At 47.1% G+C, this 15381-nt stretch overlaps 1 protein-coding gene across 1 annotated transcript in view; it reads right to left on the reverse strand.

Annotated features, from left to right (window-relative positions):
* Positions 1–15381, reverse strand: part of PI4KA (phosphatidylinositol 4-kinase alpha) — an 81109-nt gene that overhangs the window by 375 nt on the left and 65353 nt on the right. Inside the window, exons 42-55 of the mRNA XM_066609565.1 lie at positions 14166–14219; positions 13417–13537; positions 10753–10882; positions 9719–9789; positions 8810–8882; positions 8609–8679; positions 7925–8034; positions 7005–7109; positions 6123–6248; positions 4634–4754; positions 4168–4327; positions 2394–2483; positions 904–987; positions 1–337 (exon numbers count right to left, since the gene is read on the reverse strand). The exon at positions 1–337 is cut by the window's left edge and continues 375 nt beyond it. Of these exons, the coding sequence (XP_066465662.1) occupies positions 286–337; positions 904–987; positions 2394–2483; positions 4168–4327; positions 4634–4754; positions 6123–6248; positions 7005–7109; positions 7925–8034; positions 8609–8679; positions 8810–8882; positions 9719–9789; positions 10753–10882; positions 13417–13537; positions 14166–14219 (1368 nt within the window). The 3' untranslated portion in view covers positions 1–285. The remainder of the gene's footprint in view (positions 338–903; positions 988–2393; positions 2484–4167; positions 4328–4633; positions 4755–6122; positions 6249–7004; positions 7110–7924; positions 8035–8608; positions 8680–8809; positions 8883–9718; positions 9790–10752; positions 10883–13416; positions 13538–14165; positions 14220–15381) is intronic.

The raw sequence follows: 15381 nt of genomic DNA on the forward strand, positions 1-15381 counted from the left end.
TCACCTGTACCAGTTGAGATACACGTATCCACCACCAAGGTGAGATTTTCAGTCTGTGGTTGCAGCCTATGTGGGTCAAGGAACAACACCACCCAAGATGAAGGGAACTAGTTAGAAACTTGTTGATTGTTGCCAGAGCCTCTAAAATGGGTATACCCACGTTCACATGCACACCCACAAGTGGGAGATGCTGGAGACAGAATGGGGTAAGTCAGAAGGCAGGTTGCTAGATTGAAATGAAGGTGAAGGAGTTACGGTGTCTTGTTTTCCACCATCCAGGATAATTCAGTAGGGAATATCATTCTGGTAGTACTGGATCATATCATAAGTCTTGCTCCTAAAAGAGGAGAAAAAAAATGAACAGAAGAAAGACATTGAAGAGCAACAGAGAAAAATCCCACTACTGGCATCTAAAAAGTATCTTTGATGGTCCTAGAGCCGACAAATTTATTTTATTTTTCATGTTTCTATACCGTCCTTCCTCAAAGGAGTTCAGGGTTGAGTACATGGTTCCTGCCCTCCTTTTGTCCTCAGAAGAACCCTGTGAGGTAGGCGAGTCCAAAAGTGACTGGCCCAAGGTCACTAGGGAAATTTCACGGCTGAGTGGAGATTTGAACCTGGATTCTCCAGGTGTAAGGTCAACTCCTGAACCACTACATAATCCTGGCTCTCATTCTCAAATGCAAGAGATCAGAGGAATCTTCTGTCAAGGAGACTGGAAGCTTCAATCGGCTTTAAGTCATTTCTGCCCAAAGTTGCATATACACAACAGGGATCAATTGTGTACCCCTGTGGGCTGGGCAGAAATGGGTTAAAATGTCTTCATTAAGAGTGTTTTTCTCTCCTGCAGGCTGCAAACTGGCCACCTCTGGGCTAAAGGATGACCAAAACAAAGAGACAAACCTGTTGCTGAGAAAGCAGCTCTGAATGATCTTGATGATGAAGTTTGCAGCTTCTCGCTCTGTCATGTTGGGGCTGAACCTGTTCCTGTGTAGTCAAAGCGACAGGAGACGATGACTGATAATAATAATAATAATAATAATAATAATAATACAGGTATTTCTATACCGCCTTTCTTGGTCCTCAGATTTCTCCTTAGACTTTATTCAAGACGGTTTACATAGGCAGGCAAATTTAAATCCCCGTAGGGATTTTTACAATTTGAAAGAAGGTTTCTATCTTTCAAGAAACCACAACATTCAGATGTTTCTTTCTTGATCTGGTCGCACATTCTGGCCTCCATCCTCCCACGCTCAGAGCAGATGGAATAGCTCGGCTCAGCTTGTCAGCTGCTTCAAGGTCGCATGGTGCCGGTGGCCTCGAACTGGTGACCTTCGGATGTTATCTTCAGGCAAATGGAGGCTCAACCCTCTAACCAGACCTCCTGCCCATGGACCGATGCTGCCATGAGCAAAAAGCAAACCCAAAACAAAAACCCCACAGTCATGACAATGAAACTGTAAACATCTAATTTCCTCTGTTTATATCCTGCTCTTGTTCTGTGGAAGTTTGGTTACTGGGTAACTTGCAGCTGGGATCCTACATGTGCTTTGCTCAATAGGACTCACATCCAAGTCTGCACACATAGGGCTAGCCCAAGAACTGCTGGCACAGAAGGAAATGCACAAATGCTGCCCTTCCCCAACTACAGGAAGACGTACCACTTTCATTCCTCCCACTCCCTGGACTGGACAACGACGAGGGGACAGAGCAGAAGCAGGGAGAGGAGAGTAGTGGGCTAGAGAGCTCTAACGCACCACTCTCTTCTCTTTCATACTTCCTCTTTGGCCCCACCCCCCTCTTCCTTAACCTTGTCCAATCCGTGGAGTGGGAAACAGCCACAACAATGCACAAAACTGGTCTGATGGAAGTGGGCACACTCTTCCGAAGTGAACACCAGTTGGCCTCCAGGATGGGCCAGCCCCATGAGCACAGGACTGTAGCCTCCGTTTATTTATTTGCAAGTAAGCATCCAATTATCTAATTCCTGCTCTCTAAGCACCACTGTTGGATTAAGTGGGTTCTCTGTTCCAGGACCCCTACAGATACCAATATCCACAGATAATTAAATTAGGAGGGGGGGAGATGCAGCACTGCAATACCTTACCTGGGGGCTGCATGCGACGTCCTCAGAAGCCTCCTGGACGTGACCAGAAGTCAAAAGCATGAACCGAAAGTGACTTTTGGTTGCATCTCAGTCCTCTGAGACCCCTGGTGCTCAAATCCACAAATAAGAACAGCCCACTGCATAATTCCTATCCTGCCAGGCTTCCTGTGTAACTCAAAGCAGCCTCCAGCCTGGGCATGAACCATACCCAAATCTGCTCTGCTTCAGCAAGGCTGTTGCAGAATTTGCCACCATGCCCTATTCTTAAAAAGCATGAGTAACTCACTTTAACAGCTTGATTGTCTGCCCTCGGAAACAGGGCAGCCCTGTGTCCAGCATCAGAGTCACCAGGGAGACCACAGCGTCCATGTAAGGCCTACAGATGGCAAGAGAGAGAGAGAGAGAGAGAGAGAGAGAGAGAACACGTTGAGACTATTCCTGTTGCAAGAGACAAAGAATTCAAAACTGGAGGAACTCAACTGGGAACAGGTCACACCTTATTACTGTAATTAAATCTATACCGTGTAATCCTCCTCCCTCTGCTGACAAAGCTGGGCTGCTGCCCGCAATCTGTCACTCTAATGAAATTACTGCAACAACAGCAATTCTGCTCCTAGGGCCGTGGAGCTGCCAAGCGATCCCTGCCATAGCTGGAAGAATGGCCTGCTGCAAGATGGATGAACTGCCTCAAGGTGGAGTTACTAGGAAACCACATTTGGACACCAAGGCACATGGCACACTTCTCGAAACATACACTGGATCCCTGGATCCAGCACCTGCAGATTTGACTCGCTGTGGATACAGGGGGAAAGCCACTTTGGGTTTGCTTGTCAAACTGGAAGTGGCCATGGATTCGCATATCCGTGGGGAAGCTGAAATGGATCCCCCACGTATATAAGGGCAGACTGTACCCTAAAGATGTTAAGCGTGAAAGCAAGCACGGCAGACATGCATGTCATGTGGAAGCGCTGAGCAGGCAGCCAAGTTTCGACTGCAGCTCTGAGTTGAGTGGACGGTCGGTGGCAAATTCACATCAGCCGCCACAGAGCAGGTGATGTGGCCCAGGATTCTCTGGGAGACCGCACCAGAATGTCTGCCTCAATTAAGCCATGTGCAAGAGTACAAGATGGAGAACTTGAGTGTGTGTCTGTGGCAGTGATAATACTCCTCCAACGCCAGCATCTACTAACCTTGCAAAAAGTTCTGGGCATTCAAAGATTTCTCTTTTAAAGAAACACTCAAGCATTGCACTTCAGAAGCTGCCATTTGCTCACCAAACCTTTGGTCTAGATGTAGGTGGCAATGTCTAGGCATTGGTGTGCCACAAAAAGTCTGCAGGTGTGCCACAGGAGTTTGGGGCATAGTGGTTAAAAATCACTGAAAATCTCTTCTGGGTTCTGTGACTCTGTTTTCAGGGCAACTGTCTGTAGTAAGGAATTCTCTATACCTCTCTCTCTGTCAGATCTAAGTTGCGGCAGAGGAAGAGGGACAGATAATTCGTTACTACAGACAGTTCCCCTAGAAACAGAACCACAGAATCTGGAAGAATCTCCCGGGAGCCAGAAGCAACATCATAAGAGATAAAGACTGTAGAGAAGACCTCAGAGGTCAGTGTGCTGTGAGAATTAAAACAATGAAAATCACTAGTCTAGGCTGACTGGCAGAGGCTCTCCGGGGTTCCAGGGGGGTCTTCCCCAGACTCAGAGCCTGGAGACACAGCCAAGGACTAAACCTGGGACATTCAACATGCAAAGCAGCTGCTTATCGCTAAGTAACAGTCATGCCCCCAATTTAAATTTTGCTGCACATCCTGATTTCGAAGTTGTGCTCCAGGTTCCTTTTGTCTGTGCTGCTTAGGGCCAATTCAGCCATGACTTTTAAACCCACACTGTTTTTCAGATGGATGTTGACGGGTGCGTGTAAATATAAGTTGGGGTTCGCTAGATGGATTACTTAAGTATCAAAACAAAGGAAAGACACTGGCAAGAGGCCTGTGGGTAGAAATGCGTTAACCCTCCATCTAAAAACTCACGGGAAAATGTTCTGCTCCTCCTCCTCACCTGACAGCCAGGTATCCCCTGACACACATCTCCATGAACCACTTGAAAGGCGTCGCCTCCATTTTCCCTCCCATGATCATCACCATCTCGTCCGTCAGCTTGATATCGGGCTCCCAGCCTAGATTTCCACCAGGTGAGCTCTCAAACATGAAACCAAAATCTGTGCCAGGAAGACAAAGGGAGACTGAGCCAATCTGCCCTCTGGAGGGAACCAAGTGCTTGCTCCTTTCCCCAGCACCAAGTTTTTTTTCTTCACTCAGAATCAACCTCTACAGCCCGCCACAAACTGCTGACTTCAATGTATGCTTGCAAAGTATACACATCTGGGGGAGAAGGGGCACAATTCTGAAAAACCTGCTGGTGGGACGAGGGTTAAGCATCCCTGCAACTCAATTTTGCCAGCAAGCTACTTTGCCGGTGGATAAAGGATGACAAGGAGGAACAGAGAACAAGGATGACAACTCACCAATGTGAATGAGGTGCCCGTGTTTGTCCAGCATGATGTTGCCATTGTGCCGGTCCTTAATCTGAAGCAGGAACAAGAGGAGGCTGTAGGCGGCCATGCTGCGGATGAAGTTGTAGCGAGCCTGCATAGGGAAGACGCCAGTGACACTTATCAAGGAAGAAGGGAGTCAAGAAGTCACTAAGAAACTAGAGTTGTGGGGTAGAATGGGAGAAAGATACAGTGGGCCCTTAGTATCCATGTGGGATTCGTTCCAGGATCCTCCATTGATACTGAAATGGGGGGGGCGGCATTGCACCACCACAATGAATTACCTGGAGGTCACATGTGGCCTCCCAGCCTCCTGGATAAGACCAGAAGCCACTTTGGGTTTGCGCCAGCAGCTTCTGGTCACAGTTGGAAGGACCTCTGTGGTGTGGGCTTGGTGTCCGCGAACGCTGAGCCCAAGAATGAGGCGGGCCCGCCGTAACCAAGGAAACCAACTATCTGAGCCATAATCAGAAGAACTGATGAGCACTCTGTCAACGCTGTAGGTCGCCTGACCCCCCCCCAATTCAAGAAACTTCCTGAATGCCAGGACTTCATCTCACTGATGATTCCAAGTTGAGCTCATGGACCAAAACCAACCAAAACTGAGCTCATGGGTCAGCCACTTACGACCCAAACCACGCAACATGAAAAGAGCACAATGTGAAATAAGGCCCGAAAAATGGTAACGCCACAAGGAGACCTAATATAATAATCTGTGAGGAAATCAGGTGCTGGGAACACAATCCCTCCCCCCCCCAGGTTTCTGCCAAAACTTCTCAGCTTGGATGGCAAATTTGGCCACTCTAAACAGACATCTATTTAATGATCTTCGGCTACTCACTGAAACTCAAAGTGGTTCATCCCTCTTGGTGACAAAGGACTCATGATTATATCAAATAATACTTATTTCTAACCCCACCTTCCCCCTCTAAAGGGAGGCGCACAAGAGGGCTTTCCGCATGAGCAGCACAACATCAAAACATCCTGACGTTACAAGAGCCAGAAATTCTCATCAGCAGCTGCACGAAATCAATTGACACAAAGCAGGAAAGGTTGGGCAGAAATGTTTTTGGACGCCATTGGTCAGCAGTGGGTTCGTAAGAAATGGGTTCTAATCAAGACGTCTCAAGCAAAATATTCCTGGTCTTGCCTAGATTGGGTTGTGAACAGAGAAGATGTGACACTATCAACTCTGCTGGACTGTCAGCCTGTCACGGGAAGAGCCAACAAGCCGGTTCCATCAGCCCCAAATATGGGGAAGGGAGAGATATGAATAATATTCCTGGATTTCTTGGTAGGATGTTTCAACTCAAGACATTTTTCAGTAACTGAGTCAGCTTACTGACAAGATTATTGGTTTTAGACACTGAGTGCAGCACCACAGTTTATACACACAACATTGGGGAGTTCTTTTAAAAATGCATCTAGAGTCAGCATCTCCCTCTGCATGGGGCAGACATACTTTTTGGAATGCCAGGGTCGATTCGTCTCCATACTGCCGGGTGAAGTAGTCGTACATGCCGAAGTCGGTTTGCCTGCCCAGCTGGTCACGGGACGTGCAATCAGGGATGCACTGGATGACACCACACTGGGAGAGAAGGAGAGAGAGGCATGAGTGACTGGATGGAACTGAGAAGCAATCCATGACAGCTGCTATGTGCCAAAAGCCTGAGATCTACAGAGCCTGAGTCTATCAACGGTCACTTGAAAAACAAGTCCCACTTGGCTAAATGTGGGTAGCTTGAAGATAATATGCACAGGACTGTAGCCATAAGTAACAAGCAAGGGATTCATGTCGTCCAGCTGCATTTCTGACTTATTCTTTGCAAAATAACTGAATGGGCCACACTCTGGTCACACACGCGGAAGACCAGAAATGGCTTTTGACATCCTCCTCCGTTTCAAAAGCAGCCAGCCATGTGGCAGGAGGGATAACAACAAGCAAAACTCAAATCCTTCTGGGGCTTGTCGAATTTTCATGGTTTTCCTTCTTAGCCAATATATACTTAATTTCCCACATTTTTATACCACCTTACTTCCAAGACGCTCAGGGAGGTATATATAGTTCTTTTGTCCTCACAACAGTCCTGTTGGTAAGACTGGGAGAGAGGGAGAGAGAGAGAGAGAGACTGGCCCAAGATCACCCAGGAAGCGTCATGGCTGAAAGGGATTTGAACCCGGATCTTTCAGATCTAACTCCTGAATCACTACATCACCTGGCTCTCTCTCTCTCTGAAAATGTTGTAAAGGCCTGAGCTTCAGAAAAAGGTGTCCCCCTTCCAACTGCATCAACTTCTGTGTAGCCAACTGAGTAGGTGGACAGTTGCCCTCCACCAATACTCACCCCTGGAGCAGTGGCCACCACTCTGTAGGGAAACACGTACAGGTCGAGGCCAACCAGCTGAAATATATTCTTGAAGAGATCAATGATTTGTAAGGCCAACATGTCCTGTCCAACAACAGAGGAAGGGGGTTTTAGAGGGGTCTTGCACAGACATCAATATATCCCTCTAGTGCAGGGGTGTCCAAAGTTTTTGGCAGGAGGGCCACATAATCTCTCTGACACTGTGTCGGGGGCCAGGGAAATAAAGAATTAATTTACATTTAAAATTTGAATAAATTTACATAAGTTTACATAAATGAATATATTAAAGATGAACTTGTATGAATGAATCAAGGTCTTGCAATAGCTCAATGCCTATAAGAGGCCTTGCAAAAAGCAAGGCTGACCTTTCCTTAGCTGCCGCTGCTGCATCACAGATGTGAAAGAGCAAGCAGTGGAGGGAGCTCTCATCCCACAGCTCACACGAGTGGTCAAACAGTCACCCTCACACTGAGAGAAGTTGCGTTGGGCCAGTGTGGGCTTCAACAAATCTCTGGAGGGCCAGAGGCTCATTGCAGACTGGGGGCTCCCTGAGGGCCGCATTGAGAGGCCTTGAGGGCCGCAAGTGGCCCCCTGGCCGGGGTTTGGGCACTCCTGCTCTAGTGAATCGCACACTGAAAATCCCTGGAATGTTTATGTAGTACTGCCTGTTTAAAATTGTTTTCTTTATTCAGCCCTTAGATTCAGTTGTGAAAAGATTCTGGTCACCAGTAGAGAAGGGTGGCCCAAACCCTGCAGTCTGTCTGAAGTGGCAAGATTAATTCGCTGCCTCCTTTTTGCCTGCTACCCCCAAGCTTATCACCTCTCAGCACAAAGATGAAAATCAATGCGCAATAGTCAATGTAGGACATCAGACTGCAACTGTTCACAGAACATCATACCTGCCTACAGTCATCCCCCACTTTAAAGATAGCTGCTTGCCAGCAAATTTTCTTGCTCTCCACGCCATCTTCTTCACTCTCATCTATGGAGTCGGAACGACAACGAAGACCTAGGAATGGGGGCAAAACCCAAAATGAACTCAAGTAAGAAAAGCCCTGCTGGATCAGGCCAAAGGCCCATCTAGTCCAGCTTCCTGTATCTCACAATGGCCCACCAAATGCCTCCAGGAGAACACAAGACAACAAAAGACTTGCATCTTATTGCCACTCCCTTGCATTCAGAGATAGCCTACTTCTAAAACTATGAGGTTGCTTATACTAATCATGGCTTGTAAACTGTGATAGACTTTTCCTCCAGAAATCTGGTAAATCTTTGAAAGACATCTAGGCCAGGTGCCATCACAACATCCTGTAGCAAGGATTTCCACTGATTAATTACACGCTGGGTAAAGAAATATTCTCTTTTGTCTTTTCTAACTCTCCTGCCACTCAATCTTAGTGGATGAGCCCTGGTTCTGGTGTTGTGTGAGAGGGAAAAGAACATCCTGCTATCCATTCTATCTACCCCACGCAACATTTTATACGCTCACCCTCCCCTCCCCTCCCCAGCTCAAGTTGCAGCTTGGTACCGTGAAAGCAGAGAATTACGGCAAACAGCATATGATTGAGAGCTGCCATACTCACCTTCCTTCTCAAGTTCACTGACTCCACACCGCTTCACCTTGAACCTAGCCAAATAAGGGGCCTTTGCAGCACTAAAACACACAACAGAAGTACAAAGAGAGAGAAAGTCTTGAAGTAGCTGGCAGAGAACAATGAACAGACAAGCTCCAGTCTTGTAGGACAAGGGAGAGTGAGCCAAGGGATCCAAAAAGCCCAGCCTACCTTTGCATAGGAGTTCCTGACTTGTAGTCAATGTCCAGGACAATGGCTTCTGGGTTGCTAGGCAAGTAACAACCTATTCAAGAGGGAGGAAGAGAGTTCCTGGATGAAGGTGGGCCAAATGAGGGGGGCAATGAGAGCTCAAACACACACGACAAAGGTTTGCACAAATCACAACAACAAATCACAACAAATCTAATTTCAGGACTGACTGGAATAGATCTGAGGCCCAAATCCTGACCAACTTTTCCACACTGGCACAGCTGTGCCAATGGGGCATGTGCTGCATCCTGCAATTGGGTGGCAGTCATAGAGGCCCCCTCAAGGTAAGGGAATGTTTGTTCCCTTACCTCAGAGCTGCATTGCCCTTACCTCGATGCTGGAAAGTTGGTTAGGACTGCGCCCTAAATCAGTTATTTTCAACCCATGTGCCATAGCACATTGGGGTGCAGTGAAAGGTCCAGTAGTGTGAAGCGGAAGTTTGCGCTGCAGTGGTTAAAAATAGCTGGGTTCTGCAGCTCTGTTTCTAGGGAAACTGTTTGTAGTAACAAATTGTCTGCCCCTCTTCCTCCACTGGCAGAGCCCTTCCTTTCTTAAACTTAAAAGCTTCATGCAAGCAAGATTACATTTGTTTTCTATAATGCAGGGATCTTTTCCCAGGTCTGCAGCCTGGAAGAGGCCTCCAGAGGCTCTGTTAAGTCATCTGGGCTTCTGGAACACTTCCTGTTTGGAGCCAAACCAGCACAAAGGTGGGTGGGAGGGCCCAGCTCTGTGGCACATGGGCTCACGGCCCACTAGTGGCCTTGTGACCCAGACTTTGGGAACCGCTGCTTTAGATCAACAAAACAGAAAGAAGGGAGAAGAAAAGATGCTGAAGACAACATAGACACAGACACCTGTTCAGCCTCTCACCTGGTTGCACTTTCACCTCTGATAAAGCGATCAAACAAGCCTTCTTTCTTTCTTCGCCTTTGGGGTATGGCCTAGGAAGACAAGACAATTAAAAAGTTTAAAAAAAAACAAAACTGTCAGAGTGATTCAATCCATCACAATGGATTAAAATATAGAACAGCAAACATAGACTCGTATGTTGGAATGTATCGGGTCCTGGGATAACACTGAAATGGGACAAGGGTCCTTTCCATCTTTCATTCACATATGGCTCTTGCAAAACCAGAGCATACTGTGCTAAAATCCAGAATGTGTGAGTTTTTTTTTTGTTTTTTTAAACCGTCCCCACCTAAAAAGAAACCGTCCCCACCTACCAGCAAGTTTTCCCACCTGCCTTCTCCTCCCAGCGCTACATAAGAGGTACTCTTGGAGCAAGAGAGAAGGAGAAGATGAACCAACAGGGTATATTTGGGAAAATCTGGGACTGTGCACCTGGGGAGAAGTTTGGGAAGGAGAAGTTTGTGACAGATAAGCTGTTATTGAGGTACCCTTGTAAAAAACCTCAAGGGTCTTCCTGGATCAGACCGAAGGACAGCACTGCATTTGCATTCCGCACAGCCGAGAGCTTACACAATTTTTTTCAATGTGCAGCGTTACACTCTTTCAAATGTGATGTCTCTGCCACCTTGTGGCCAGCTTCAAAAATGAATCCTCACCACTGCTCTATTATTCCTGGGTTTTGCTAACATTTCTGGAAAGAGTACAAAGCTTCAACAAACCCATTTTGCAACTGCGTGCAGACATACATTAGCTCAAAAATATTAACAAGGGAACGAGGAGGCAGCTCACATTCCAGCAAGACTCTGAGCTTTACTTTGGCTGCTGAAATGTAAAAATCTATTGGGCTTAGTGATTTAAAAGGTTTCCATTTCTAGGACAACTTTGCTTTTTTATATTGTTTGTGGGCTTGGGAGTCTGTGACCAAAAGCTGGGTTTTTAAAATACCCAATGCAGCACTAGCTAAACAGGTTTCAAAAGAGGATGAAGGTAAGTACTTGATGATGGCTGAAACGTTGGTGATTTTATTGAAGAAATCAAATTCACGCTGGTAAAACTCCTTTGCCGGTCCAGATAACGACCCGGTTATTTCCTCGACTAGCTGTTCCAACAACTCCCCGATGTCAGCTGCATGAGAACCAACCACAGGAAGGAATATGAGGCACATCATCCGAGAACAGGATAGTCTGAACATCATCCCCCTCCCCCCAGATTCCCCAGCCACCTAAACAGCTTTTCCAGAGGTTCACGGTATACTGTGGATAGTCAGAGATTCTACATGGCATAGTCAGATTCAACTCAGCATGGGTTCCCAGAGCCAGATTACACCCAGGGAACTCATGGCCACAGCCAATCCATGTCCCCCACTGCATAAGAGCAACATGATGCAACATAGCAGCACTTAAGTGTTTTCCCACATTAGAAGAAAGCAGAAAACACCAGAGACAATGACCTGACTCATCACATCTCTCTTTCAATCACATTACCAGGAACGCACAGTAAGAAACCGACAAAAAGTCTTGTGACATCTTAAAGGCTGACATTTGACACAGCATAAAGTCATGGAAGACATTCCACTCCCATCAGAATGGGCACATATAATAGACGGGTATAGAGAGAGGGGAAAAAAGTGAACAAAGGAAGAACAAATGACTAAGGGCACATTCCTATCCAGTTTTCCAGTGCCAGTGCAACCATGCCAATGTAGTGGAGAGGCAATCACAGAGGTGTCATGAATACGTACAGTTTAGGCCGAGGTTAGCATGTGAAGCCTGAACCAAACTAAGTCAGTAACGGAGAAGTGGCTAGCAGTTCCTAGCTGCAAGAATGTGAGTAAACAAACACAAAGATTGTTGTCTGTCCTCTGCTGGCCAGAAAGGACAGACAACAAGAACTACAACCCATTGGAATAACACCTCAGTAGACTGAGGGGCACCTGATCAAGCAGAACGGAATGCAGCTATGGATCTCCAGTTGGGAGGGGTAAGAACTAGGAGGGCTAGCAACCAGACCCACTCCAAGAAGGTTCTGTCCTCAAAGGTTTCTGATTGGACAGTCTAAATAAGTATGAAGTCACCTCAGTACTATCAGCATAAGAAGTATAACAATGAATGCCCCAAGGGGTGTGTCCGGTTCTTCTTGGGCAGAGTTTTTGGGTGCAACATCCTGCAAGCTGGAGCTCCATTGCCACCATGGCATCTGGCCACACAGGTAGCCTGGAGCTAAAAGATCTATAAGAGAAGCTGACCCAGGTGAGAGATAGGGATTAATAGAGATAGCCAGCTAGCTTTATTATTTTATTGCTGATATGTAACCTGATGTACTTAATAAACTAAAATCGCTTTTACCAAGTTGTTTCATTGCCTGTTTGGGACAAAGGTTCAGAATCCTGCCTAGCCGTTCAGCAAGCTACCAAGTGCTCATTGAGGTCTAGTAACTTGAGGACTGAAGCTTTGATTGGAGAAAGTGCTCAGTGCCTGCAAAGGATAGAATTAAGCCTAGAGCATCTCAGTGTTCCTGGACTGAGGCACTGGCACATACAGGGTGGTGGCAGTACTACTGGACAGGGGGGCCTTGAGGGCTTTAGGATTTGAGAACCAAGAACTCTGAGCACCCCAAACCCCCCTAAGTTTACAAGAGGCTTCCTAAAGGTGACGGAACAAATATTCCCTCACCTCTGGGCTGCCTTGCAGCTGCACCAGTGCTGAAAAGTTGTCTAGGACTGGGGCCTTAGACAAGCAACAAGCGTAACAGTATTCTAAATGTAGCATTATGGATTTTGTGCTGTTATCATTTTATTGTACTACTGTCATTTTTATGCTTGTACTTTTCTGATTGCACATACTATTGTTTTCAATGTTATGTTGTCACAGTGATTTTTAATTCATGTGCTGCCAAAGGTAAGCAGGTGTGTCACAGGAGTCTGGAGCTTAGCAGGAGAAAATTGCTGAAAAATTATTCTAGGTTCTGCAGCTCTGTTTCTAGGGTAACCGTCTGTAGTAACAAATTGCCTCTCTCTCTCTTCCTCCACTGGCAGAAAGAGGGACAGACAATATGTTACTACAGACAGTTGCCCCAGAAACAGAGCCGCAGAACCCAGAAGGGTCTCCCAGAAGCCGGAAGTGACATCACAAAAGGCAAAGACCATAGAGGTGAGTGGGGTGTGAGAAGAAAAACACTGAACACTGTGTTATAAGCTGCTCTAGATACCTTAGATGCAAGAGGAAAGGGGAGGCATGAATATTTTTAAACAAGGAAACGTTGAGGATTTCACTTCCTGCTTCTGAAGGATTGTGGTTCATGAAGCTTTACGCTGGAATAGATCTGTTTGTCTTTAAACAGGCGTGTGGTGCAAGGCTTGTGGGGGTTTTGCTGCTACAGACCAACACACAAACCTCCCAGGAAGCCACAAGAGATGCAGATAGTGGCGGCAGCACATCCATCATAATGTGCAATGAAGTCGATAGAAACCCAGTAACATGGGCAAAGCACGAGACAAAAGAGTTTGCGAGCTTGAAAACGCACCTGCTAGAGGAGAAAATATTCCCCACTGCCCCCCCCATTTGATCAACAACATGTTGGGAAGGGCTTAAACAGCAGCACTGCAGACTGACAGTCCAAGGATCTGTCAGAGCAAAGCCCCAGAACATGGACACACTCACGGTCTTTCTGGTGCCCCTCCTCATCCAAGAAGATGTTGGTTTTCATGTTCCAAATGAACTGGTGAGCCAGCAGCTGGGATTTAGAAGCGGCCCACAGGATGTACTCTCTGACGTAACCCATCTGAGAGGAGAAGAACAACGTGGCCATCACTCGGAAGCTGACATGGCCCACACAGAAGGCTCACCAAAAGAAGGGAGCAGGTGGCAAACGTAAGCACTACTCTACCCCCTGGTTCCTGGGCATTTGCATGCACTTTCCAGAGCACTGGGGGGAACACTGAGAGCCAGGTTGGTGTTGTGGTCCAGTAGCTGGACTTAGACCAGGATGATCCAGGTTCAAATTCTGCTCAGCCATGAAGCTTCCTGGGTGACCTTGAGCCAGTCACTCTCTCAGCCTCTCCTACCTCACAGGGTTGTTGTGAGGACAAAAGGAGGAGAGGAACCACATACACCACCCTCAGCTCCTTGGAGGAAGTGAAATAAATGTCATCCAAGTTCTTTGTGGGGCTTGTGTCCCAGGGCTGCTTGGTCCTAATTAAGGTATTCTGAGCTGCTGGCTTTTTTCTATAGCCCAACACCAGTACCTACAATTTTCAGATTCTTATCATTGCAGGTGCTCTAGAAAGAACATATTAAACAGCAAGTGTCCAACAGCCAGTCAGATTTGGATTTTCTTCACTTGGAACCTGCAAGAATCTATGGCTTTTTAACTCACGAGCCTGGCTTGTAGGATGCTTATGGGTCCTTACCTTATCATATCGAAGTGCCTGCACAATTTGGGGAATGTAAAATAAAATGGCATCCTGAGAGTAGAAGAGAGAGGAGAGGGAGGGAGAAAACAAGAGAAAAGTTAGTTTCTCATCTCCATCAGACACAAGAAACTTCCTCTTTAAATGACAACATGAATAAAATTTAACCTATGGTTCGTCTGCTGATTTTTAGCGGGTCACCAAAAAGACGTGGGTCGGTGCTGGCTGTGGTGCAGCAAGGCATTTTGGGGTTTGACTAAAACCCAGCAGCCGCAAGGCAGGACCTCTGAGAGGAATTTTAATCAGGGGGTACCAAGTTTCTTTTGGAAAGAGAAGAGGGAGAGGGTGAAACAGAGTGGGGGGTGGCAATGAGGGTGGGCAGAATGGGGGCAAAACAGGCAACAACAGGAATAGTCTTTGGAGCCCAGGAGCTCCCAGTCTTCCCAATGCAGAGCTCAGGTCTACCTGCCTGCCCGGTGATGGCAGCTTGTACAGTAATACAGAAAACCAAACACACTCCTCTCTAAAATTTTTCAAATATAGAAAATCATTGCAGGAGATTAGCATCATTGTATTTAGGCTCACACTGGAATGGAGAGTGTCCTGTGTACACCAAAACTGACTTCTGCAGCAGCTGCAGCCTTGCAGCTGTGTTGCCGAACTCCTCTACACTCCTTCATGGTAAGCGGATCCACAAGCCAATGAGCTACTGTAGCAGGTCAGTTTCCTCCCAGATGTGACATCATTGGCATCCTTCAGTCTCGGAAGACTATGGCATCACGCTCTGAAAAGTGGTTCTGGAACAGCGTCTAGTGTGGCTGGAAAGGTCACTTCGGGAGTGACAATCCCTTCCACACTGGGAGCAAGTGCAGTCTGTCCCTGGTCTGTCTCCCTGGCTATGGGCCTTCCTTCTTTGCCTCTTTGCCTCAGTCTGTTGGCCAAGTGTCACTTCAAACTGGGAAAGGCCATGCTGCACAGCCTGCCTCCAAGCGGGCCACTCAGAGGCCAGGCTTTCCCACCTGTTGAGGTCCACTCCTAAGGCCTTCAGATCCCTCTTGCTTAACAGATGTGACACTGTTAAGGTATGTATGCATTTCTGGGCCCTGTGGCAGCAGTTGCTGCCATGCGCCCACAGTAATGCTCCCAGCATTCTGCATGGGAAGTGAGTCTGGGTGAGACTGGAAAATTTCTGGGCCGTCTCCTTTGGCTCCTGGGC

Source organism: Tiliqua scincoides, chromosome 14 (genome assembly GCF_035046505.1).
Source record: "Tiliqua scincoides isolate rTilSci1 chromosome 14, rTilSci1.hap2, whole genome shotgun sequence".
Taxonomy (NCBI): Eukaryota; Metazoa; Chordata; class Lepidosauria; order Squamata; family Scincidae; genus Tiliqua; species Tiliqua scincoides.